At 44.8% G+C, this 27,822-nt stretch overlaps 1 protein-coding gene across 2 annotated transcripts in view; it reads right to left on the bottom strand.

Moving 5' to 3' along the window:
- Window positions 1–549: 549 nt before the first annotated feature.
- Window positions 550–27,822, bottom strand: part of TSNARE1 (t-SNARE domain containing 1) — a 252,748-nt gene continuing 225,475 nt past the window's right edge. For both annotated transcript variants that reach the window (XM_088456270.1, XM_088456271.1), the window contains 4 exons: window positions 13,945–14,017; window positions 12,326–12,408; window positions 2,428–2,875; window positions 550–2,009 (listed from right to left, as the gene is read on the bottom strand). In XM_088456270.1, coding sequence (XP_088312396.1) covers window positions 1,450–2,009; window positions 2,428–2,875; window positions 12,326–12,408; window positions 13,945–14,017 — 1,164 coding nt within the window. In that variant the 3' untranslated portion in view covers window positions 550–1,449. The remainder of the gene's footprint in view (window positions 2,010–2,427; window positions 2,876–12,325; window positions 12,409–13,944; window positions 14,018–27,822) is intronic.

Here is a 27,822-nt window from a genome sequence, read left to right as displayed (position 1 = left end):
GTTGGCTTTGTATAGAAGAGCAATTCATAATGCACAAAAATATATGTTCAAAAGATTCAGGAAGTGATTTGGAACTTTAAGATAAGGCAAATACATTTTTAAAACATTATACCTGTGAACCTGTTTTAAAATCTACTGAAGACTATAACCGAGTTTACAAAAGAAACAGGTTAACAACTTGCATTTTTTAGAGGGATAATATCCCCATACAGTTCTAAACACTACCATGAAATATGTTTGGTTTACCTGTAAATACAAGGGTCATAAATATTACAAAATAAGAAATTCACTTCAATTTTTTTGGTTGGCAAATTTGGAATAATTACATGTGTGCCCACTGTGGATCTATAAGAGCCTTGCATAGCAGTCACTTGCCAATATCCCTCAAGCTCTATGGGCCTTTATCAACGAGTTTTATCATACGCAACAAGTGATAAATCTCGCTGCGTATGATAAATGGTGCATCAGCCAATCAGCTCCCAACTGTCATCTGTTTGGAAAATGACAGTGGGGAGCTGATTGGCTGGAGCAACATTTATCATACACAGTGAAATTTATCACTCATTTTGGTGATAAAACTTGTTAATAAATGGGGGCCATTATGAGACACTGGTCAGAGATAATAAAAGGTACATATTATTGTACAGCAGGCTGAAGGGTGATTACCACTGTCCATAAGCTACAGTACATGTCTTAGTGCTGAAGTTTTAAAACGTTGTTCACATGAAACTTATACTCTTCATTATCAGCTCCAATTCTAGCCCTTCCACACATGTAACATAGGAAAAAAATGCTAAAACAAAAAAATAGGGCCAGCAAAGAATTATGCGAACATTTTTACAAAAGTTCTAGCAAATGTTTTGTTCTTGAATGTAAAAATGCTCAGTTAACAACTCATTCCAGACCTCCTCCTCCTCTTATCAAATAAATTGCTCTAAAAAAAAAAAAAAAAAAAAAAAAAAAAGAGAGAAGAAATTAGGAGGGTCACGTCTTATATCTGCATGCCACGAATCACACGGGTACTAAATGGCGTCAGTTCTGATATGTTGCTTTGTAGTGCGAATCCGGCATAATCTCTTCTTGAGCTACATATTAATGATTATGCATCCGATTCAGTTGAGAAAAGCTACCTATTCCAGTATGATAAATATGACAATTTTTTTTTTTGCTTTTTTTTAAACTTATTTTTAAATTTATGTAAGAAAAATATTATCTTAGAATAAAAAGAACACATACAAAATATTTCCTCACAAACCGATAAATCCAAATAGAAAATATGCACAATGTATTTCACAACCTACAAAAATGGCTCTGTCAGGGGAGTCTTTTTCCTCTACCAAAAATAACAAAAAAAAAAGTTTGTATATATATTTTTTTCCCATGAATACAAAAAGTTGTTAGAAAGTCTTAAGTTTTTTTTTCCACTGTAAAAAATTAAATAAAAACCATTTACAGTTCTTCCTCAACTTTCAAGATCATGCCAGAAAATACTTCAACGCCAGAAGGTCCACCAGATTCACCGCTGGCTATTCGTGAGGACACGCGGGTAGGTCCACCTTGCGCACGATCCTGTACAAAGTGAACGGTTTCCCTGCGTGAATGATTACTATCCACCATTTTTTCCAAAGTCCGGTTTAAAATCTCAACATTGTCTGCTAAGCGTCTACTTTGCTCCACAAGGTTCTCCAGTATAAGGTTTTGCTGAACCATGAGTGAAGTCTGTTGCTGGTACCAAGAAGATAAAAGGGTGTTCTGCTGTATTTGACTTTCCATCAACTGTTTTTCAAATTCGGAGACTTCGTGTTTCCGGCGGGCATGCTGAGTTGTTTGAGAAAGTCGTCTTACATAGCTGGATTTCATCTGGTTCAGAGGCGAGGACGGTGGGGACGGAGAAGACGCGGACGTCTGAATGATCACCGGATGATCTGACATATCGGGCTCAGCTGAAACTGCCATTTCTATAGTTTTTAGAGGTACCCAAGTGCAACCAGGGCCATTTTCCTCCTCATCTGTGGGAATTAGAAAAAAAAAATAAAAAATAAAATTACTAATTGTGGAAAAAAAATAAAAACGAAGAAAAAAAAAATAAAATAAAAACTGCGTTACAAAATAGGACTAACGCAAAAGCTGTATCCAAAGAATCAAAAACAAGTTACAAGGTATTTATTAGTCCAGATTAGTCTAATGGAACTGGAGTTTGCTCGTTAATAAATTGAGCACTGAACATCATTGACTCCTGCAAATTACAACACTAAAAGGAACACATCATTTAAGCACAATTTATATCCAAGACCATACCACAACTGTGCCCACATTGTACGAACTCAACAACCAAGGTAAATATGGCACAACAATAACTGCAATTAAGTCTTGTACTCTGCCATCATGGTTAAGTCAAAGAGCTTGTGCCCGTTCCAGATGTTTTACCTGACTGGAGCTCCAGAGCTATGTGCTGTGCATCAACTTCCACGTCAATATCATCATGGTCATCGTCCTCGTCATCACCACCAAATCCAGGATAAACATCACTATTTGTATCATTAAGTAGACCTGAAGGGCTGGAGTTCCTGTTCAGGCTTCCTGAAGATACAACGGATCGCTTTATGATGGCTAACTTCTCCTTAGTCCGTCGTTTCATGTCGTCCCACCTTCTTCTCAAATCTCTAGTGGTTCTTGGAGATCGGGCAACTGTGTTGATTTTCTTGGCGATATCTAACCAGATCCTCTCTCGAGCTGGCTGACTGAGGTTGACTCTCTCACTTCCGTAGAGCTTAGAGTGGTTTTTTGTTACTTCGGCCACCAAAATTTCAAGTTCAAGAGGAGAAAACTTCTCCTTTCTCTTCCTTGGTGCACAGGTCATTCTAAGGTTGCGCCTCTTGTAAAATGAAATGAGAAGTGCTGTTTGAAACTACATTCCATAAACCAAGATACAAATAAAACTGTGAACATTGTTGTATTATTATTGGTTGCTTACAAACATCAGAGGCAACCGTCTTGCGGGCAAGAACCTTTTTCCGTGTATGCAGCCATCAATTCATTAGGAACCAGAGACCTCACCAAGGAATAATGCAACAAATGTGAGGATGCTGGTCTCTAGCCAATTGATATGCTGGATGCACTGTCAAATATTAGTTCAATTCAAAATGGCTACCTCCAGTGGTTGTAGGCAATGTGTATTTACTGTGAAATAGATAAAACATCAAATAGCTCCTTACAAAATCAGATGTAACACACTCTTTGATAAACAATATCTCCTTACTCATGTAATAATATGCAAAAAAATTACATAAAAAATATACTTACCAAAACGACAGATATTTTTCTACTCTGAGCCACTATTAAACATTTACAACATCTTTTATTGGACCAACTTATACACACACACACAAATAAATATATATATATATATATATATATATATATATATATATTTATAATGAACATAAAGATTTTGTAACAAGCACATAAGATCAGCCTACATTAAGGCGTTAGAACTGATTTAGCAGACAGTAATACTAGTATAAAACTTTTTTGTACAATCATAACTATATAAATACAATAGTATTTTGGTCCCATTACTAGTCATGATGCCCCATCCCCTAGTTTTTGGTCTCCCATTTCTGTCCTCCTCACCTACCATCTCCGTCTCTCTTTTCTGTCCCTCTCACCCAGTCTTCCTTTTTCTCATCTCTGTGCCCCTCACCTCCTTCTGTCTCTCATCTTTGTTCCCCTCACCTCCTCCTGTCTCTCATATCTGTGCCCTTCACCTCCTCCTGTCTCTCATATCTGTGCCCCCACCGTCTCTCATCTGTTCCTCTCACCTCCTGCTGTCTCTCATCTCTGTTCCCCTCACCTCCTCCTGTCTCTCATCTCTGTTCCCCTCACCTCCTCCTGTCTCTCATCTCTGTGCCCTTCACCTCCTCCTGTCTCTCATATCTGTGCCCCCACCGTCTCTCATCTGTTCCTCTCACCTCCTCCTGTCTCTCATCTCTGTTCCCCTCACCTCCTCCTGTCTCTCATCTCTGTTCCCCTCACCTCCTCCTGTCTCTCATCTCTGTTCCCCTCACCTCCTCCTGTCTCTCATCTCTGTTCCCCTCACCTCCTCCTGTCTCTCATATCTGTGCCCTTCACCTCCTCCTGTCTCTCATATCTGTGCCCCCACCGTCTCTCATCTCTGTTCCCCTCACCTCCTCCTGTCTCTCTTCTGTTCCCCTCACCTCCTCCTGTCTCTCTTCTGTTCCCCTCACCTCCTCCTGTCTCTCTTCTGTTCCCCTCACCTCCTCCTGTCTCTCATCTCTGTTCCCCTCACCTCCTCCTGTCTCTCATCTCTGTTCCCCTCACCTCCTCCTGTCTCTCATCTCTGTTCCCCTCACCTCCTCCTGTCTCTCATCTCTGTTCCCCTCACCTCCTCCTGTCTCTCATCTCTGTTCCCCTCACCTCCTCCTGTCTCTCATCTCTGTTCCCCTCACCTCCTCCTGTCTCTCATCTCTGTTCCCCTCACCTCCTCCTGTCTCTCATCTCTGTTCCCCTCACCTCCTCCTGTCTCTCATCTCTGTTCCCCTCACCTCCTCCTGTCTCTCATCTCTGTTCCCCTCACCTCCTCCTGTCTCTCATCTCTGTTCCCCTCACCTCCTCCTGTCTCTCATCTCTGTTCCCCTCACCTCCTCCTGTCTCTCATCTCTGTTCCCCTCACCTCCTCCTGTCTCTCATTTCTGTTCCCCTCACCTCCTCCTGTCTCTCATCTCTGTGCCCCTCACCTCCTTCTGTCTCTCATCTCTGTGCCCCTCACCTCCTCCTGTCTCTCATCTCTGTGCCCCCACCATCTCTCATCTCTGTTCCCCTCACCTCCTCCTGTATCTCATCTCTGTTCCCCTCACCTCCTCCTGTCTCTCATCTCTGTTCCCCTCACCACCTCCTGTCTCATCTCTGTTCCCCTCCCCTCCTTCTGTCTCTCATCTCTGTTCCCCTCACCTCCTCCTGTCTCTCATTTCTGTTCCCCTCACCTCCTCCTGTCTCATCTCTGTGCCCCCACCATCTCTCATCCCCTCACCTCCTCCTGTCTCTCATCTCTGTTCCCCTCACCTCCTGTCTCCTCTCTGTTCCCATCACCTCCTTCTGTCTCATATCTCTGTTCCCCTGACCTCCTCCAGTCTCATCTCTGTGCCCCCACCATCTCTCATCTCTGTTCCCCTCACCTCCTGTCTCCCATCTCTGTTCCCCTCACCTCCTGTCTCTCATCTGTTCCCCCTCACCTCCTGTCTCTCATCTCTGTTCCCCCTCACCTCCTGTCTCTCATCTCTGTTCCCCTCACCTCCTGTCTCTCATCTCTGTTCCCCTCACCTCCTGTCTCTCATCTCTGTTCCCCTCAGCTTCCTACTGTCTCTCATTTGTTCCCCTCACAATCCCCTATCTCTGTCTCTAATGTCAGCCTCTCTCATCTTTGTCCCCACACTTCCAGCAGTCTTATCTTTGCCCCCAATCCCAAGGGGAAGCCGTTAGGACAGCGCTGTTCCCTCCCATCAGTATCTCAGCTGGGGATGCTGGCTGCAGGTGCTGACACAAGGGAATAGTCCTGTCCTAAAGTTGCTATTGGATGAGACAGAAGTGAGGCTAATGTCTGGAAGTCTTCTGAGAGCTGTGAGGTGAGGAACAAGGCGGGTCCTTCCTGTAGCTAGACAAACCCTCTAGCAGATTATATAATAGATATTTTGATGGTGAGTATCATTACTTTATAGGCAGTTTGTTAAATAATACAAAAAATAAAAAATATTTTTGCAACACTCTGTTGAAACCTGAAAAGCGCCACATAAGTGGGGGCTGGGGCCTACACCTTGTCCTCCAAATATGGAGTGCCTACTAGAAAGGAAACTGCTAAATAAACCCTAGCATCTATTTATTAGAGATAGGGGATTAGATTCACAAATTTGTTCCTTAAATATTAATTGCTAAAACTAAAAATTCCAAAAACATGGACCTGTCTTTAAAAATCTTTTTTCTTTTCAAAGGCACTTATGTCTGCCACACACAGGCCAGTCTTGTGAGGGAGTGATCGCATTTTAGAGCACTGGGGCCAGAAGCAGTTATATGTGGACTCCATAGTAAAGCTGGGTACACACTTAGCAACCCTCCAATGTGACGTCCAGGGATGCCGATTATCGACCTATCGGGCGGATGGTACACACTGCCCAGCGTAAAGAGAGGCAAGTACTGCACAGGGGAGTGAGGCCTGTTCTACACTGGGAGGGGGTACAGCATAAGGGGCACTACTTGGGGCATTAGTGGGGGCACTGCTAGAAGCATTCCTGGGGGCACAGCATAATGGGCACTGCTACAGGGGGCATTGCATAAGGGGCTCTAATACGGGAAGCAATCGGGAAGCCGACTGCCTAAATACCGGCAGCCGGCTCCCCGACTGGCATATCCCGGCAAGGGTGAAATGCCGGTCGTCTAGGTGTAGACGCCCGCATTTCCCCGACGCCGGGAGACCGGCGCCCTGCATCCCGATCGTAGTGATGCCGGGTGCCGCGAGCGGACAGCCGCGGGGGGGAGGGTTAGGTTTAGGGCTCCCGGGGGGGACTTAGGGTTAGGCACCCCCCCCGGGAGGGATAGGGTTAGGCTAGGGGGAGGGAGGGTTAGGGTTAGGCATCCGCGGGGGGGACTTAGGGTTAGGCACCCCCCCGGGGGACTTACGTTTAGGCAGCGGAGAAGGGGGTGGTTAGGGTTAGGCACTTAGAGGGGGGATTATGGTTAGGCACCCCTAAGGAGGGTTAGGGTTAGGTTAGTAGATACTCACCTATCCACGATCAGGATTTCCAGCGCTGTCAGGCTTCCGCTGCTCGGAACTCGGCTGATGTCGGCCGGCCGCTGACAGGAATCGAACCGCAGGCCATGCGGCCGGCGGTATTTCATACCCATTCCTCTAATACAGGGGGGCATTGTATAAGGGGCACTACATTGTTTTTATTAATAATAAACCTTTCAAAATTGCATATAAGGCTTTTTTTTTTTCTAGCAGCCAACACACTCTTAGACCTTGAATATTCGACCCGGTTGGTATTTTGAGTTTGACATACCTGGTCTAGTATGTACCCCGCTCAAGGCATACACAAAAAAGGATACAAAGTTCAGTCTGATTATTCCCCTTTGCCATTCTCATTCTCGAGTCACACGCACAGTAATACTGTCTGTAAATGTATACTTGCCTATCCTCCCTAACCACTCCCGCCCCCCCCCCCCCCCCCCCCCGGGAAGGCAGGTAAGCCTCCAGGCAGCCACCGACCCCTTCCACCCCCCCCTCCCCCTATGATCATATGAGAATCCCCCGCAGCGGCGAGGGGGGCGGTAATGTGATTCATGCCAAATTGAGTCATTTTGGCCCTGCCACCTGCTCCGCAATGCGGAGGCTAAATGACTTGGTCACATGACCACGCCAACCGCCCAGAAGCCAGAATGTCGGCATCTCTGCTGTAATGTTGCCAGATGAGCATATTAGGAGACAGATATTTGTAAATTAACTGAACCAGTCGTCATATTTACGCTAATAGGGACTGAATAATAAAATTTAAAAGTTTATGACGAGAAGAACAGGTGCAGGATTCTATCTCACTTGGCCATGAGCTCTATATATGAAGCCTTGGAAAGAGATAAAGTGGATGGAGATAAAGTACCAACCAATCAGCTCCTAACTCATTTTTCACACAGCGCCTGTAACATGGCAGTTAGGATCTAATTGGTTGGTACTTTATCTCTCTATAAGGCTTAGTACTAGGGATGTGCAGGCTCGGATAGGTTGGAGTTTGCACGCCGAGTTCGGATTTTTCCCTCCAAAAAAACGGAACTCAGAAAGAGGCTAAACGTCATCTTGCATGGACAAATATCATCATTCCTGGACAAAAGTCAGAATCTATGCAGCAGTGCCATCAGGAGAGTCCTTAGGGAGCTTCAGACGGTCACACCGCTGCCCTTACAGCTCCCCGGAGCATCCTCAGGATGCTCTGGGCATTACTGTAATCACCGGCCATTGTGACCCCACCCCTGTGTGACATCACAATGAGCGGGCGTGGCCTGCACCAGGCCCGCGCATAATATTATCAAAATGGCCCTCGGCAGAAAAAAGGTTCCCCACCCCTGCTTTAGCTTCACAGCAATTTTAGCAACAAATAAAATACTGTTACATAATTGACACTCTAATAGTAAGCCTAATAACTGCATTATATGATTAAATAAAGTATTGTATTGTTATATGTAGTGCCAGACACACTACATATCGTCAAAAATGAAAGAAGTGAATGGTATTTCAGGCCTCGCTGTGCTCTTTTTATCACAGGTAGTATAGTAAATATTTATCAGAGCCCTCGGGTGACAGGTTCCCTATAAAAAATGGTCTGAGAGTAATAGGAACCAGTGGACGTGGGAGGTTTTTAGGAACGGTCTATACATTTTAGGGTAAATAAATAATAAAGAGGACTTAAAGCAAGTGACCTTTCAGGCAGCATCTGTGGGGGAAGGAAGCAGATGGTGCCGCCATCCAGAGGTGATCTCATGTTTAATTCACAAAGAGAAGACTTCCAGGTAAGGTCTTTTTATCCTCCCTGCTAAGCCACTTAACACTGACATATGATAATTACCAGCTTTCTTTTCATGTTAATGAATTTTAATTACCTTTCATTCAAATCATCTGATTGCTCTAAACAGTTCCAGGAACATCTGCGGCTACTTTCTAAACAGCGCTGAGGTTCGAAAGACAGGAGATATAAAACGACGACGACTGACCACAGAACCTGCACTACGTTACACAACACGTAACAGTGCCACCAATTCCAGGTGTAACACCGACACCTGCCTGGAGCGATGATCTCCAGAAGGTGCGCCAAACACTAAACCAGGGAGAAAATTAGGGTCCAAGTAAGATAAAAGTAGTACATTAGTGTATAAATCCCTGCTGTACCTCATCTCGCTGGGTGCTGTTCCGCCAGTGAATTATAATTATTTATATGTACAAATGTCACTATTGTCCTGACGTGTGACAAGCTGCCCAATTTACCATTACACGCAGGGAGGTAAACTGGATGAGATCGCCGGTGCTCTGGCCTGAATGGACAGATCACGGTCTCACATTAATGGGGTCAGTTCACGCACTCAGGAGATTCCTGCGCACAAAGATCTCACTAGCGGCCATCTTCTGACCTTATTCGTCAACGTGCCAGGTAATCTAACCGTGTAAACCCCCAACGTACTAGAAATGTGGTGAAATTAAAAGTTATGTTCCGTGTGTGTACACAGATTACACTTCTCACATAGAAAAAAAAGGTAAATAAATGAGATAACTAACAAAAAAAGTGTGTGTGTGTGAGAGTGTGTGTGTGTGAGTGTGTGAGACTGAGAGTGTGTGTGTGTGTATATGAGTGTGTGTGTGTATATGAGAGCGTGTGTGTGTGTGTGTGTGTGTGTGTGTGTGTATGTGAGAGTGTGTGTGTGTGTGCGCGAGTGAGAGTGTGTGTGCGAGACAGAGTGTGTGTGTGTGTGTATGTGTATGTGAGAGCGTGTGTGTGTGTGTGTGCATGTGAGAGTGTGTGTATGTGTGTGTGTGCGAGTGAGAGTGTGTGCGAGTGTGAGAGTGTGGACCTCATTCAGAGTCGGTCGTTGCGGCCGCACGGTCGTACGCCACCGATGTTCGCTATACTGCGCATGCGTAAAGTTCGCAATGCGCAAACTAGCCGCTACGATCAGAAATTTCTCTCTCCTTGAACACAGCCAGGTCGGTAGTTTGAGTGACAGATTGAGGCGTTTGTGGGTAACAGGGGAAGGTACTTGAAAACGGGGGTGTGGAGATCCGAACGCAGGCGTGCCTAATTATGCGAACGGCGTTTTATGGGAGTGCTTAATTAACAAAGTAGCGTCATGGCACACGTGACATGGGAGGTTTTTACACTGACATGATCGTAGAGCTTAAGAGAGGGTATGGTCAGCCTTAAGTTCTATGACCAGTTCCGATGGTCTCGATTAATCCTTATATGCCCGGAGATGACGTGCAATGCGTACGAGAAGGGGGCGTATTTTTTTTGTCTTCCGACCGCTTCCTCCCCTTGGTCGGCCAAATACCAATCCGAACTTAGGGAATCATTTGCATATCCGGCCCCTTTTTCCGTACGACCGTGCGGCCGCTTCGACCGACTCTGAATGAGGTCCTGTGTGTGTGTGTGTGTGTGTGTGTGAGGGGTCACACTGTAGACAGAGACCACTGTCACACTGTAGGTCACACTGGCTGCTGATAAACTATTTGCTGGCATTGGAAGAGATGGATGAGCTCCAGCAAGTCCTGGACTGACTACTCACCACCACCTCCAGTGTAACAGCTGTAAAGAGAAGCAGTCAGCTTTTGAGAAAAGCACTAGTGCGCTATGTATGACCCTCCGTGGCCGCCGTACCCCCGTCACCCCGCACATTTGCCTCTGGCAGGAGTGCACGAGGCGCCATATATAAGGGATTTTACACAAAGCTTTAATGTCCCTATAACGCTGCAGTTTTCCTGCACATAAAAGTTCTCACCGCCACTCAGCGTAATATTAAGGTACATGGCAGAATTGTTCAGAGATAACTGGGAGAAAGTGACATAAAATAAAAAACCCTGTAAATGGATTTTGTATACGGGAAACGACACAATGTTCTCTTATATAGCTGCGGAAATGGTAGAAGTCGGCAGCAGAAGACGGAGCAAAGATCACGGCAACTAAACATTTACATACTACACTACAGTATGGCGGAGATTCAATTAGCCGCAGAGTTTACCCCATGGCTAATTACCCGCGCCGGCCGGTCCAATCAGTGGGGTTTACCCCGCGCGTTAAGACCATGGGGTGGACTTTTCCTCGCAGTTTAGGAACTTCAAGGAAAAAAAGTCAGTGACACAAAGGGACCCTGATGGGGTTTAACAAGAGGAAACCCAGTTATCCTGTATTTTACGTGGAGTCAATGGGATAGCGCACGTTAACCCGGGGCGTACCGCGCAGGGAAAAGGCAGTTCTATTGAATAGCTCCAGGCATCAAAACCCCGCAGCTAATTACATTCCCCAAGTGTTTTAATTCTACGTAATCACCGTAATGAAACTGTGGTAGACGGCACCAGACAGCTCGCGGACAACCAGATGTTTGGCCAAATTATCAGGCTACCAGTACAGCCATGTACGGTTATCAGGATTGCCTAAGTTACCTGCTGGCTGATAACTGCACACACAGAGCATTGTGATTGCCACAATACGGCCTGCAGGCATAATCTAGATAAATTGTCATATTTAACTGTAACTTAATCATTTTGTAAAGAACTTGTAAATGATATAGAAAGTACTGATGTGAGCGATGTTGCAAATTAAACCTATAGACAATTATATAATTGCTTTTATTCATTCTCAAACAGTAAATACAGCTCAGGTCCCAAGTAGCCACAATGATAAAAATTGAATTATCTTCCCTGATAAAGCCATTCTCATTGACCTCTGCCAAACCCCATACTAAGTAATGTTCTACAGTCAGCCCCCTCTATGTTACATAGTCACTGCATTATTGGCGTTCAACCACATATGCATGGAAGCGTTCACTTTGTAGTACAGGAAGCACCATGTACGTCTCTCCCATCTACGCGCCATCCTAATGCCAACCATGATGTTGCTACAGAAGGTCGGTTATTCTCAACCTGACAAATGGAAGGAATTGGGGTTTTCAACGAGTGATTACATGCAGAAATCCAAGTCCAAGTAGTTGGGAGGTATTGCGCTAACATGGCCGGCATAATTGCGAATTGGGGTAATAATCTCTCTCCCTTTCCTTAAATTTTAGCTACTATACAAATATGTTGGTAAAACCCACTTTGCCTCCAGCATGAAGATCTGTATCATGTGAAAGTGATGGATATATGAAATGACTTCCGTCTGACCAGTTAGCCGCCCTGCGCCAATCAGACTTCCGGTTTGTTTTGGGTAAAGCTATCTGAATTACCCAGAAGTCCGCTGTCCTCTCGCATATTACCCTTAGGGAGCGCAGACCGGAAATCTCCCCCGCTCATCTTAATGTGTTAGCGTTGCTCAGACAGAAAGGACACAGCTGGGGCTACACAGAGCGGTGGGTAGGACGGCTGGAATACATAGGAAACCGCTTATATTCATCTAATGATCAAGGGGACAGAACATTTCAAATATATTTTGTGTTACATCTTTTGATTTTATTTTAGTGACTTTATAGCGAAGTTATCAATGAGAGCAGAGAGGACAGAGAGCATTGTGTGTGTGTGTCTGGTTACAGCAGATATCCTGACTGCTCTAATCTTACTTACTTGGTGCTGACTTGCTTTCGCCAACTGGCGATTGGCAGATTCAACATTAGATGACGCAGACTCTATATTGGCTTCAATGCTATCTGTGAATTCAGAACAGAATGTTAATAGATATTTGGTTCTCTCTTTTCCCAGCGTGACTACAGCAAAGCAATATAACGCTGGCAGAGCCTAACCCGTACTCCCCGTGCCAAGCGGTCATTTACCCCTCTAATAAGCCCCAGTAACTCGCATATAAACATCTGCTACTAGTGTAGTAGACACGCGGTGACATCACTCTGCTGTTATTACATCATATGAGACTAGCCGGCTCTCTTCGCTCTCACTTTACATTGAAACTCATTGCTCTCTACCGGGATGCGGTCATAATACCGACCACGGGGATTCCAGCGCTCAGAGCGCCGAGACACCGACACCTATCAGAATCCTGGCTCCGGCATCCCGAAGACAAATAGCGTGGTTAGGGGCAGGGTTAGCATTAGGGGTTAGGCACTAAGGGGGGGTGGGGGTTTGGTTTAGGGTGCGGGGAAAGGGAGGTTAGGTTTAGGCACTAGGGGAGGAGGTTAGGTTTAGTCACCAAAAAGGGAGGGTTAGGGGGTAGAGTGAGGATACAGAGTGATGTGTTCCCACTAGGCTGCTTTAGCGGGGCGCCGCGCCCTGCCCTATTTCTGAAGGGCAGAAAGCACCCTGCCCTCCAGCGCGGCGCCCCCGAGCCTGTGGGTTCTGTCACAGTGTCCCGTGGGTGGTCAAAACGGTGGCACAGCAGTCACCACCGGGGACTGTGACCGCAGCGCTTGGGGGCTGCCTCGGCATGTCTGTAATTGCCGGGCACACCCCCAGGAGTGACGTAAAGGGGACGCGTCATGAAGACGTCACTTTTCTTTGGCCACGCCCCATTCGGATGTGCGCAGAAGTGCCCTAGCTCTAGGTCCAGCGCACTGCCTTCTGCCGGACCTAGCGTGAGCACTAGACTGACAAGTGTCGGTATCCTAACCCTGTCAGGATGCCTCAGGATTTTGACCGCTGGGATCCCTAACGGCGGCATCACATACCCTTTCTCTTGTGGCTCAGACTAACAGAAACAAAGAAAAATATAAATAAAAAATAACGATGAATTGACAAAAATTACACAGCCATAATTTAATACTAGCACCCGGCGATTGTGGAAATTGTGGGAGGAGATGTCAATATTAATTTTACAAAACATGGCTTCATTCCGTTTCTACAAATGATACATTACCATCCATAAGCTGCCTGTATGTCTCCACTCCCCTCATTGGTTTCTCTGTAGCGCATGTAGCAATCCTTATCAGCCATTGGCTGGCACATAGCTATAGCGTGCATTCAGAAAGAGATTGTTGCTGAGTGACGTTACATGCACATGATCATGGCGCATTGTCAGACACTGCGAGGAGCGCTGATAAACAAACGGGGCATAGCTAGGAGCAATGCGGGGGATAATCGGAGTCATTTTTTCCAATGCAATTTCAAATATTTTAGTTATGGCGCTGCAATTGCAAATAGCTGCAAATTACCAAAACAATTCAGATAATAGCTGTAATAGTAAATCATGCACTTATCAATAATAGACATGCTACATACACTGTGACTATACTCACCTATAGATTCTCCTTGGTCATAGACAATGGACGCCAAATCTTTCATTATCTGATTGACATCCAGCATATCACTCTGCGGACAAACAAAAGGCACTGCTGTCACCAGCATGGAACAGAAAGGGTTATATATTCATATATATATATATATATATATATATATATATATATATATACATATACATACACACACACGTCAGTGACTGTGCATGGCTGGGATAGAGTCATTCATATAGCCCATATTACATCACACACAGCACAGAACGGAAAGGGTTATATATATATATATATATATATACATATACACACATATATATATATATACACACACACACACACACACGTTAGTGACTGTGTATGGCTGGGATAGAGTCATTCATATAGCTCATATTACATCACACACAGCACAGAACGGAAAGGGTTATATATTCATATATATACGTTAGTGACTGTGTATGGCTAGTATAGTCACTCATATAGCCCATATTACATCACACACAGCACAGAACGGAAAGGGTTATATATATATATATATATATATATATATATATTACACACACGTCAGTGACTGTGTATGGCTAGTATAGTCACTCATATAGCCCATATTACATCACACACAGCACGGAACAGAAAGGGTTATATATTCATATATACGTTAGTGACTGTGTATGGCTAGTATAGTCACTCATATAGCCCATATTACATCACACACAGCACAGAACGGAAAGGGTTATATATTCATATATACGTTAGTGACTGTGTATGGATGGTATAGTCACTCATATAGCCCATATTACATCACACACAGCACAGAACGGAAAGGGTTATATATTCATATATACGTTAGTGACTGTGTATGGCTGGTATAGTCACTCATATAGCCAATATTACATCACACACAGCACGAGCACTATCTGACATCATTAAAAAAAAAAAATTAAACATTTAGCAAAAACACACTGCAAGATCTGCCGATACCATTGTCACACATATGGGCTATAACCCATCACCAGTGGCCAGCCAAACCTGAATGAACATATAGGCTCACGTTTGCTGGTGGTGGCGGGACTCCAGCAAGACAGCCAGTAGCTTTAACGTGACAATTAGTTTTACGGCAGAACCATGGTTTTGCCTTAAAACTAATTGTTGCTTTAAATCTAGAAGCTATATGGCCGGAATCACGCCAGGAGCGGCAAATCGGAGCCTGTTGCATTTGGGCCATGAGGTCTCATTTATGCACTAATCTGTGTGTCACCAGCGTGGTATGCTTTTACCACCAATACGCAACAGCAGCAAAGTTTGCTCATTTCAGCAAGTTTCAGGACATACACATTTAGCTTTCTCAACTGGTAACATAATTGTCACTACAATGTATACAGTCGTTTACTGAGCGGATGCTGAGTGCAGCATGCCACCTAGGCGTCAGTACCAAACAGGATACCAGCTACTTGTGTCTGTATCATAGATATCAGTCTATTGGGGAGAATTACTGGTCATCTCCTTACTGAGCGGATGCTGAGTGCAGCATGCCACCTAGGTGTCAGTACCAAACAGGATACCAGCTACTTGTGTCTGTATCATAGATATCAGTCTATTGGGGAGAATTACTGGACATCTCCTTACTGAGCGGATGTTGAGTGCAGCATGCCACCTAGGTGTCAGTACCAAACAGGACACCAGCTACTTGTGTCTGTATCACAGACACACTATATGGACAAAAGTATTCGGACGCCTAACCATTACACCAACAGGACTGTAATCACATTGTATTCAAATACATATACTTTAATATGTAGTTGGTCCCCCGTTTGCAGCTATAACATGTTCCATTCTTCCATTTCCACTAGAATTTTGTAGTGTTTCTGTCGAAATTTGTGCCCATTCATTCTTTAAAGCATTTTTAAGGTCAGGCACTGATGTTGGACGAGAAGGCCTGGCTCGCAATCTTCGTTACAATTCGTCCCAAAGGTGCTCGATGAGGTTGAGGTCAGGGCTCTGTGCGGGCTAGACAAGTTCTTCTACACCAAACTCATAAAACCAGGTCTTTATAGTCCTTGCTTTGTGCACTGGGGCACAGTCATGTTGGAATAGAAAAAGGCCTTACCCAAACTGTTGCCACAAAGTTGGAAGCATAGCATTGTCCAAAATGTTTTCTTATGCTGAAGAATTAAGATTGACCTTCAATGGAGATAAAGGGCCTAGCCTAAACCTTGAAAAATAGCCCCATACCACTATCCCTCCTCCACCAATCTTCACAGGTGGCACAAAGCAGTCAGACAGGTAACATTCTCCCGGCATCCGCCAAACCCAGACTCACCCACCCAAACAGAGAAGCGTGATTAGTCACTCCACAGAACACATTTCTACTGCTCCACAGTCTAGTGTCTGTATGCATTACACCACGCCATCTGACGCTTGGCATTGGACTTGGTAATTTGAGGCTTGCATGCAGCTGCTCGGCCATGAAAACCCATTCCATTAAGTTCCCGGCGTACAGTTTTTGTCCTTACATTAATGCCAGTGGAAGTTTGGAACTCTTCAGCTATGGAACCAGCAGAGCGTTGGCGACTTTTATGCACCATGCGCCTTAGCAGTCGTTGTCCTTGCTCTGTTTTTATGTTCTCTTCCGCTTCAAGGCTACAGTAAGTTGTTGTTGTTCCTAAATGCTTCCACTTTCTAATAATATCACTTACAGTTGACCGTGGAATATCCAGCAGGGATGAAATTTGACAAACCGTCTTATTGCAAAGGTGGTGTTCTATCATAGTACCACGCATCCTACCACAGTACTACACTTGAAGTCACTGAGCTCTTCAGAACGACCCATTTTGTATCACAAATGTTTGCAAATGGAGACAGCGTGGCTAAATGCTTGATTTTATACACCTGTGGCAACGGGTCTGATTGATACGTCTTAGTTCAAAAGTAACAGGTGTGGCCAAATACTTTTCTCCATTTACTGGATCAGATTATTGGGGATAATTACTGGTCATGTCCTTACTGAGTGGATGCGGAGTGCGGTATGCCCACCTAGACGTCAGTACCAAACAGGATACCAGCTACTTGTCTCTCGATCACAAATATCAGACTATTGGAGAGAATTACTGGTCATCTCCTTACTGAGCGGCTCATGAAATATTGCTATATCCAGTCCCTGATAACATAGCAGCAGCTGTGATACAATAACATTGGAATGACGGCTTTGCCCACAGCCATTATAATCCTTTCATCTTTCTCTTTGTAGTGCACAATGCAACTAAAGTGGTGGCACCAAGAATTTTCAAAGAGTAATTAAAATAAAAAACACAGAGATCTTTCTTCTCAAATCTCTCAGAAACTAACATTTCTGCATGATTTATGTATCCCGGCTATGCAGGAGCAGATTAACGGATAAGATAACGCAATCAGCTTCTCCATTAATACACAACTCCTACAGCATCATACTGTAGAGATAAAGCTACAGTATAATAAATATATATTTATATATACATACATATCTACACATACACAGTACAGTGCAAAAGTGTTAATAGTTTATTTTTATCAATTAGCAAATTGCAAAGTAAATGATTAGAAATCTAAATCAAATCGATATTTGGTGTGACCACCCTTTGCCTTCAAAACAGCATAAATTCTTCAATTCTTCTAGGTACACTTGCACACAGTTTGTGAAGGAACTTGGCAGGGAGGTTGTTCTAAACACCTTGGAGAACTAAGCACAGATCTTCTGTGGGTGTAGGCTTGCTCAAATCCTTCTGTCTCTTCATGTAATCCCAGACAGACTCGATGATGCTGAGATCAGGGCTCTGTGGAGGCCATATCATCACTTCCAGGACTCCTTGTTCTTCTTCACGCTGAAGATACTTCTTAATGACATTGGCTGAATGTTTGGGGTCGTTGTCCTGCTGCAGAATAAATGTGGAGCCCATCAGACGCCTCCCTGATGGTATTGCATGATGGATAAGTACCTGCCTGTATTTCTCAGCATTGAGGACACCATTAATCCTGACCAAATCCCCAACTCTATTTGCTGAAATGCAGCCCCAAACTTGCAAGGAACCTCCACCATGCTTCACTGTTACCTGCAGACACTCATTATTGTACCGATCTCCAGCCCTTCAGCGAACAAACTGCCAAATATTTCATATTCCTTCAAAAACTGTGTGTATAGTGCACCTAGAAGATATAAAAAATTGATTCTGTTTCGAAGGCAAAGAGTGGTCACACAAATATTGATTTGATTTAGATTTCTCTTCTGTTCATTCACTTTGCATTTTGTTAATTGATAAAAATACACTATGAACATTTCTATTTTTGAAAGCATTCCTAATGCTCACATCCACATGCCGACTAGGGAAAGACAGTACGATTGTGACATCGTAATCGTACCGCCGTTCCCCATCCCCTGCAGTGCCTACACTGAACAATCAGTCGTTCAGTGCAGGCACCCTCCGTCATCTCCGAACATGGCCAACCTGTCATTATTGGCAGATTGACCTGCATGTTCGGACGATGACTGATGTCAGAAACGACCAGCGGGAGCGCGCACCGCTGGTCGTTTCCGACATTTGCATGCCTGATTAACGAGCGACTGAATGATAACAATGTCGGTATCGTTCAATCGCTCTGTTTAATCGGGTAGTGGATAGCCTCCTTTACTTTGCAGCATGTTTTCCACACCTGCCTAAAACTTTTGCACAGTACTGTGATATATATTGAGAAAAATAAATAAATAAAAAAAACATTTTATATATATATATATATACATACACACACACACACATACATACACACAGCGTGCTAATGTAACTCATATCCATTTTAATTTTTTTGGATTGTATTTATAGCGCTCCCATCCAAGTCCCACCATTTGTTGTATTTATCCTGTTTTGAGTATTTGGTGACACTCAGGGACTTGTTGAAGGGTGCAGGTGTAATTTGCGCAGTGGACTTGTCTAGTTTTGTCAAACTTGTGTTAATGGAACGACTGTTCCCGAGAAAATTATTGCTAAATAGCTAGATAAGTATTGAGAAAAAGAAAAACATTGTGTCGACGTCCAAAAATATTCGGGCCACTATCGACTAGACTGCGCTGTTGGGTATTGTAGCTGTTTGCTAGCACACTGTAGACGTTGTAATGAGTTGAATCTCCAGCCTATCTGCAATCCACAGCACGTTTCCACCATGGTAAGCAACATTAATTATTTGTTAACCTTTATACCGTGCCAACATATTTGGCAGCGCTTCACAGGGACCTGTTATTTGTATTCAGACTGGTTAGATGATTGAGCTATATTACCGATATCATTCAAGTTAGGGATGTGTCAAAACGTTAGTGGTCTCTCCAAAACAGGCAGGCGCCCCCTCTGGGGATATTGTACTTGTTAGATGTAAAACACCAAGCATCCACATGAGGACGGTCACCTTCCAAAGCCATCAGTCAATATATTCTGGCCGCGGCGCTTTAACCGATTGGGCGCATGGTACTTCTAAGGGTAATTATAGAAGGAGTTTGGGTCGACCATTGGGGCCTTGGCTTAAAAATAAGAGAGAATTGTTGCTTTTAGACTATAAAGCGACTTGAAGTACGCGAGAAGCGCTCACAGCCAGGTCTGTAAATGTTCTTACACTGCGCTTCATGTTCTGAGGAGGAGCCTCACTCCGCCTGCATTGTAGAAGCGGTACAGGACCATGCTCCAAACCCAGCTAGGGTGTATGGGCTCAATTCGGCAAGCAAAACGTCACTTTATTCTATACAGAAACTAACGCTTCAGCATGATTAAATTATACTAGCTATGCAGGAACGCATCAGATAACGCTTAAGACAAACTATATTCTCCGTTATTACCCGACTCCTACAGCATCACACTGTAGAGAGCAAGCACAGGGAGAATATACAAACTCCACACAGTTAGGGCCGTAGTAAGAACCAAATCCACGATCTCAGTGCTGTGATGCTGTAATAATTACTGATACACTGTCTTTGCTGCCCTGTATATAGTGTGTACTAATAAATATATATATATATACACACACACACACACATCTCCCTGAAGAGACTGCCTGTTTTCAAAACCGCTGTCCCCTGAGAGAATAAAAGTAATTTCAAAGTTGAAATTTCTGTGCTAATATCGACATTATTGCTGAACTGACCCCAATGTTTTGTAAGCATTAGTCGCCTAACTGGAGATCCTGTATGTAATTATACACTGGACAGGAGTAAGAGGAAACGCACAGATCAGATACGGTTTTAAATGAAACATGCACCAGCCAGCTAGTGAAGGGAGTCTACATCCGGCTCATGCAAGCTGTGGTTCTCCAGCTGCTGAGGGACTACACCATCTCCCAGCCCCAGGAGCTGACTGTCATCTCTGCTGTTTAGAAAGCGATGGTCGGGTGACATATGACACTGATTATTATCCTGGCTCTAGGAATAAGCGGAGAGGATGTAGCCTAGGGGGACAGTATCGGCAAACCAACATCTTCCAAGGGGGGCACACAACCATTGCTTAACTAGCTGGTGACCACGGGGGCAGATAGAATTTTGGTAGACACAAAAACATTATACACAAAAAAAAAGAGCTAGCGATTTATTTCAGTTTTTATAGAACACGTTTTTATCAGCCGGGCGAAAACCTATTTATAAACAAAACAATGCAGGCGGTTTTATCACCCCTTTATATACTCCAACAATTCAAAAACAGCATCCTGTAAATATACTTTATAGCGGATATTAAAAACTAGAGCAGTGCACTTATGTGGGTGTTTTGTACAGATTTAGAAGTCCCCGATTTTCAGCCAGGGCAGTCTGAGCTTTCCTAAAATGAGTGAATAAGAATGAGAGGGAGATGGAGCGATAAGAACATCTGAATGGGACAGAGAACTGCAGAAACCGAAGCAGGGGGTGTTACAGCGTTACCGCAGCACATTACGGAGATGTACATTATTGAGCAGGATACTTGTCTTTACTTATACTAATGGGAGATGGGCATTACATGCCCTAATTAGATGGAATGATGAGAAATCCAATGACTCTAAAAGGACTGATGGCAAATTACTGTACAGTTTTGCAGAATGATGAAATGGATAACTGTAAAGGCTGCTGTTCATATGTTGCTATTATATAGGTAATGACATTGTATTTTATATACAGATGTGTCCACATACATCTAGTCTCCTAGTACGTTAAACATCCCTTCTAGTCGCACCATGTCGTGGCGTGACTCAGTAGCACCGAGCGTCTTTTTCCCTTCAAAAGCGTCTTAGTCACACAGCCATGTGAATAGCTAGCGCAAGCATCTTCTGCTGATCAAAATGATATGCAGCATGCCTATATTCTGTGTGCGGCTGTATCTGCATGCAAAATGCTATGTTACAGTGTCAGCGGCTATAACACTAACTTATCGTATGCAGATACACCCGCGATCGCACACAGAACATAGGCATGCCGCATATCATTTTAATCAGCAGAAGCTGCTTGTGCATTCTACGCATATTGCTCTGCGATTAAGTTGAATTTGAAGGGAAAAAGTCGCACACAAAAAGATGCTTGGCGCTACCAAGTCACACTGCACACATGTTATGTGTAACTGACTTGTAGCGCGAGGATGATAGATGTGGACATCTGTATATAGATATGTATGTATATATATATATATATATATATATATATATATAAAACTGTATACTATAGGCAGCGGGTCATGTATTACTATTATATAGAGATATGTATAACTGTAAATATGCATGGAACACTAGGCAAAATACTATATACAGAAACAGTTGCTACATACACAGCTATTCCTCACACACATGAATTAAGTCTGCTGGATGAAGAGCAATAAGGCATTCTGCTACAGACACATGCAGAGAGCGCCTAACAGACACATGCAGAGAGCGCCTAACAGACACATGCAGAGAGCGCCTAACAGACCCCCATGCAGAGAGAGCCTAACAGACCCATGCAGAGAGAGCCTAACAGACACATGAAGAGAGCCTAACAGACACATGCAGAGAGAGCCTAACAGACACATGAAGAGAGCCTAACAGACACATGCAGAGAGAGCCTAACAGACACATGCAGAGAGAGCCTAACAGACACATGCAGACAGAGCCTAACAGACACATGCAGACAGAGCCTAACAGACCCATGCAGACAGAGCCTAACAGACCCATGCAGACAGAGCCTAACAGACCCATGCAGACAGAGCCTAACAGACCCATGCAGACAGAGCCTAACAGACCCATGCAGACAGAGCCTAACAGACCCATGCAGACAGAGCCTAACAGACCCATGCAGAGAGCGCCTAACGGACACATGCAGAGAGAGCCTAACAGACACATGCAGAGAGAACCTAACAGACACATGCAGAGAGAGTCTAACAGACACATGCAGAGAGAGCCTAACAGACACATGCAGACAGAGCCTAACAGACACATGCAGAGAGAGCCTAACAGACACATGCAGAGAAAGCCTAACAGACACATGCAGAGAGAGCCTAACAGACATCACAAGAGCTTTGTGAAAAATCTGACTCAGACAATGGATCTGATGATTTTCATGTCGTCTTTGGATCTTTGAAATTTTGGGAGATCACTTTATTTTGTCTGAAGAAATATACAGGGTGAGTTGTGCGTCTAATTGCAGAACATACGGTATGACTGGCACTCGCACTGAGAGAGATGCCAGGGACGAAACTTCATTCACAATGCCCAAGGCAAATCGCTAGAAAATGGGAAATAGTCCCCTGTAGGCACAGCCACTAGCTGAAAGAGAAGACAGCTTCAACACTTGTCTGGAGTCTCAGTATTATGTATCAAGAGATTTGAAGTAACATGTATTAAGTTTATTGCAGGGGAAGACTAAACTGTAACCACTTAAATACAATTACACCAAAATGATTCAGCCAGGTCCCAGCGGATTTCTACAATATGTTTCACTTATTACCCATCTACCACTAGGCGCCTCGGTATATTGTGTAGAATCCATTAATATACACTCACATTGGAGAGGATTTAAGGGTACGAGCACAAGGGCAAACGATCTTATGATACAGGGTTCTCTATAGCACTTCTTCTGGGATGTTTCCTGTTGGTATCCTGCCATTGGCCACACCACGTGGTGTTGTGACGAGTACTCCATCTCTTCCTCCTGGGACTAGGTAAATTATATGTAATGCACATTTGTTACTAATTACATATACAGGTTTTGAATCCTTTTTTCACATTAAATATTAAAAAAACAAATACTACACTTATTTTGTGGTGTTTTGGGTGCTGGGGTTTATTGCAGACCTGCTGCAACTGCTTAAACCACTGGAGTTGGTTTACGTACCATTGATTCCATTTAGAGTAGTATCAGATAAGCCTGCTTTAATTACAGGTTGAGTCTCCAATATCCAAAATGCTTGGGACCAGGGGTATTTTGGATAACTGAATATTCCGTATTTTGGAATATTTGCATACCATAATGAAATATCTTGGGAATAGGACCCAAGTATACACACATAATGCATTTATGTGTTATATACACCTTATACACACAGCCTGCAGGTAATTTTATACAATATTTTGAATAATTGTGTGGATCAAGCAAAGTTTGTGTATAGAAATGAAATTCATTTATGTTTCATATATACCTTATAATATAGAATATTTGGATATGGGAGACTCAACCTGTATTCTAAAAGTATACACAATATATCAGAGTTACTATCATTTTACTGTTGGATTATAACTTCTACACTATGAAGGCAATCCAGCACTGGACGGAATAGCAAAGTCGCACACAAGCAGCTTTGCAATTCCGTCCTTGCTATTCTGGTAAAGCAGCAGCAGGAGTCACACCTGCTGCATGCCTTAATGATCCGACCTGCGCCCACAGACACAGCATCGGATCATTTGCGTGATCCTTGGCCGGCTGAGTGACCATGGGGTCACACTGGTCTGCCATCACAAATGTCTAAAAGAGGTCAGGAAATCTCTGTATGCCGACGGAGGCTCTGGCATGTTCCCTCCCCCCTAACAGCGACCACACGCCTCCATTTTGGAAGACAGAGGACGCCACCGCTGCCCCCCTAACCGCTTAGAAGAAAGTGTGAACAAGGTTAAGCTTTACCATAACTCTTCTTTTTTTCTTCAGGGTCCATGATAGCTCCACAGGGAGAAAATGGGGATGTCCCAAAGCAGTTGTTCAAAGGCGGGAACGCTCCTGAGCTGAGAGAAGAATCCGGCGCCCAAAGGAAGCTTCCTTGAGAGGCAAGTGTATCAATGGCATAGAACCTAAGAAAGGTGTAGACAGAAGACCACGTGGCCGCCTTGCATAGTTGTTCGGCAGATGTGCCACAGCTGGATGCCCACGAGGGACCCACAGAGCGAGTAGAATGAGCTGATACTGTAGCCGGCACAGGAAGGCCAGTCTGCGTGTAAGCCTGCTTGTTAGCTGGCCATTCCCTCTTGTGGAATCCATATAGGACAAAGAGGGAGTCTGATTTCCTGATGGCGCTAGTACAGTCCACGTAGATCTTCAGAACACGGACCACATCCAAAGAAGCCTTACCTGATGAGAGGTCTGGTGATTGAAAGGCCGGAACCACAATTTCCTCATTGAGGTGAAAACGAGAGACCACCTTGGGAAGCCAGGGCACGTTCGAAGAAGAGCCCTGTCCATGCCATTTGACATCTACTGAACCCAGGGTTTCGAATGGAAGTTCCTGAAGTGCATGGAGAACCACTGACAACTGCCACATAGCCAGAGAGGTTGTATTTGTAGAACACCTTGCAGGAAGGTGTGAACGTCCAGTAGCGTAGCAATTCTAAACTGGAACTAGATGGACAGAGCAGAGACGTGCACTTTCAGAGAGGTTAGATGTAGTCCGAGATACAATCCAGCTTGAAGACAGACAAGGATTCTAGAAACCCTAAAAACCGGAGGGTCATAGTTTCTAGTAACACACCACTGGAAATTTGTATGCCACACCCGGTGATACATCCTGGCAGAGGCCGGTTTACGCGCTCTGAGCATGGTCTGGACCACAGAGCTAGAAAACCCTTTAGACCTTAAATAGTTAAAGATAGATGGGCTAGGTCCGGATGTAGACAGGGAACCAGAGACAACAGGTCTGGTCGTAGGGGAAGTTGGAGAGGAACGTCTATGGAGAGACTTTGAAGAGTATATACGTCTATGGAGAGTAACAATGGCGTCTGGGCCAACCCGGAGCTACCAACAGGACCGAGTCCCCTTCTTGCTTGAACTCCCGAAGAACTAGAGGTAGAAGGGAGACTGGAGGAAAGAGGTTCGCCAAATGGAAGGTCCACTTCACAGATAATGCGTCCACGAAAGCTGCGTCAGGATCCCTCGTCCTGGCCCTGTACATTGGAAGTTTGTGATTGTGAGGTCACGAGGTCCACCTCCGGTAGACCCTCATTTGTCCACCAGGAGCTGATAGACTTCTGGATTGAGAGACCACTCCTCTGCATGCACGTCGTGACGGCTGAGGAAATCTGCCTCCCAATTGAGAATCCTCAGGATGAACACTGCGGAGACGGCTGGGAGATGGCGTTCGGCCCATTGAGAATGCGGGACACTTCTGCTATTGCTGACAGACTTCGGGTACCTCCTTGATGATTGAGGTAGTCCACTGTTGTGACGTTGTCGGACTGTACTTGTACTGGCTTGCTCTGAAGAATATCCTGAGCCAGAGTGAGGGCTTTGTAAATGGCTGGATTCCAGCGTCCTTGGAGGGAGTGGCGGCCGGTCACTGCGCCCCACCTTCGGAGACTTGCGTCCGTGGTGAGGAGTGCCCAGTCTGGGATCCAATAGGGACAACCCTTGTTTAGGAGGGACGTCTGTAGCAACAAGGATAGGGCAGGCAAACCTCCAGAGAGAGGCCCATCGTCTGGGATCTGAGCAGATGAGACAGCCCATTCGACCTGGAGAGGATCAGGTGTAGAAGGGGCCTGGAGTGAAACTGAGCGAACCCACCATGTTGAAGGTGGACACCATGGATCCCAAGGGTCTGCATTGCAGAGTGAATTGACACTCGGCGACTGTGGAGTAATCTGCACAGTCGGTGCTGTAATACAGAGATTTTGTCTGCTGTCAGGAAGATCCTCTGAGCCTTAAGAGTCCAGGAAGGCTCCCAGATGTACCATTCTTTGGGAAGGGATCAGGGAAGACTTTTCCCAATTGATCAGCCAACTGTGCATTTGTAGAAAGGCAATCGTTACATGTAGATGGTGGTAAAGAATTTCTGGGGAGCTTGCTAAGAGCAAGAGTTTGTCCAAGTATGAGAGCAGTCTGATCCCCTGACGACGAAGATAGGCCACCATAACTGCCATGATCTTGGTAAAGACCCGAGGAGCTGTAGAAAGCCCAAAAGGCAGTGCCTGAAATTGGTAATGTTGCTGTAGGACAGCAAACCAGAGATCCTGCTGAAGAGAAGGCGCTATAGGTACATGTAGGTTAGGGTCCTGAATGTCCAGAGACACCATAAAGTCCCCAGGCTGCATAGCGAGGACAATAGAGCGTAGGGTTTCCATATGAAACATGGGCACCCTGATAAACTTGTTCAGAGACTTGAGGTTGAGGTTAGGCCGATGAGACCAGTTGGGCTTCCGAACAAAGAAAAGGGTAGAATAATAGCCCTTCCCTCTCTGTGATGAAGAAACTGGAATCATTACCACCAAGAACAGTAAGGACTGAATGGCCTTCTGAAGGAGCCGAGCTTTGCTTGGGTCCAATGGAGGTCCTGTGCAGAATAATTGCTTGGGGGGGGGGGCCCTCAGGAATAAGAGGGCGTATCCGTGGGAGACCACTTCTTTTATCCAGGCATCTGAGGTAGTCTGACGCCAGAACTGGGCGAACTGAAGAAGTCGGCCTCCCACCCTGGGAGCCCCAAGGGAGAGGCCCGTCCCGTCAGGCATAAGGCTTGTCCTCAGATTTGGTAAGGTGGACATCTTGTAGCCCAGGTCTATTTGGTCCAAGGCATGGAGGCCTTAGTGGATGCCGACTGCCATGGAAAGGACTGACCTTTAGCTTTTCCTTGAGGACGAAAGGACCGAAAGGATGACATCCTAGGCTACATTGTAGATGCAGAGGGTAAGAATGATGTCTTGGAAGTTGCCAATATTGTGACAATCTTGTCCACTTCTGGGCCAAACAGGATCTCCCGAGAATAAGGCAGAGACTCCAAAGCTTTTTAGAGTCTGAATCTGCTTTCCATGAGCAAAGCCAAACAATACGGCGGGTTACCACGGAAGTAGCAGATGCCTTGGAAGCCAGGAGACAAGTATCCAAAGCCACCTCTACTAAATAGGAGGCTGCATCTCTGATGTGAGATATGTAGGACAACTGTTCCCTCGAAGCATCAGAGGGAAATGTATCTTCTAGGGCCTCTGCCCAACTCTCAATGGCTTCTGCCACCCAGGCAATAGCCCTGGCAGGATGAGTAATAGCTCCTGTAAGAGAATATATAGACTTCAGGCAAGCATCCATCCTTCTATCCGTAGTCTCCTTTAAGGAGGTTGCAGTGTGAATAGGTAAGGTAGCCTTCTTAGCTAGGCGTGTCATGTGGGAATCCACTGCAGGGGGAACTTCCCATTTAGTACAATAAGTAGCTGTAAGAGGGTAAAAGGAAATCAAGCGTTTAGGCAGCTGAAATTTTTTACTAGGCATAGTCCATGATTCACACATTATCAGATAGCAGATCCGAGTGAGGAAACTCTGGCAAAACTACCTTCTGTCGTTTAAATAGTGGTTCTTTTGTCCTAGGAGTGGGTTCTGCCTCTTCTATTTGAAGAATAGATTTTACAGCTCTCACACATGCAGGTATATTCAATTTAGAGGGGGGGGGGGGCTCCTCCTCTCCTGAGGGGGAGTCA

The sequence above is a fragment of the Taudactylus pleione genome, unplaced genomic scaffold (genome assembly GCF_031769625.1).
Source record: "Taudactylus pleione unplaced genomic scaffold, aTauple2 ptg000695l, whole genome shotgun sequence".
NCBI classification, from domain to species: Eukaryota; Metazoa; Chordata; class Amphibia; order Anura; family Myobatrachidae; genus Taudactylus; species Taudactylus pleione.
This window is presented reverse-complemented; position numbering and strand designations above follow the sequence as displayed.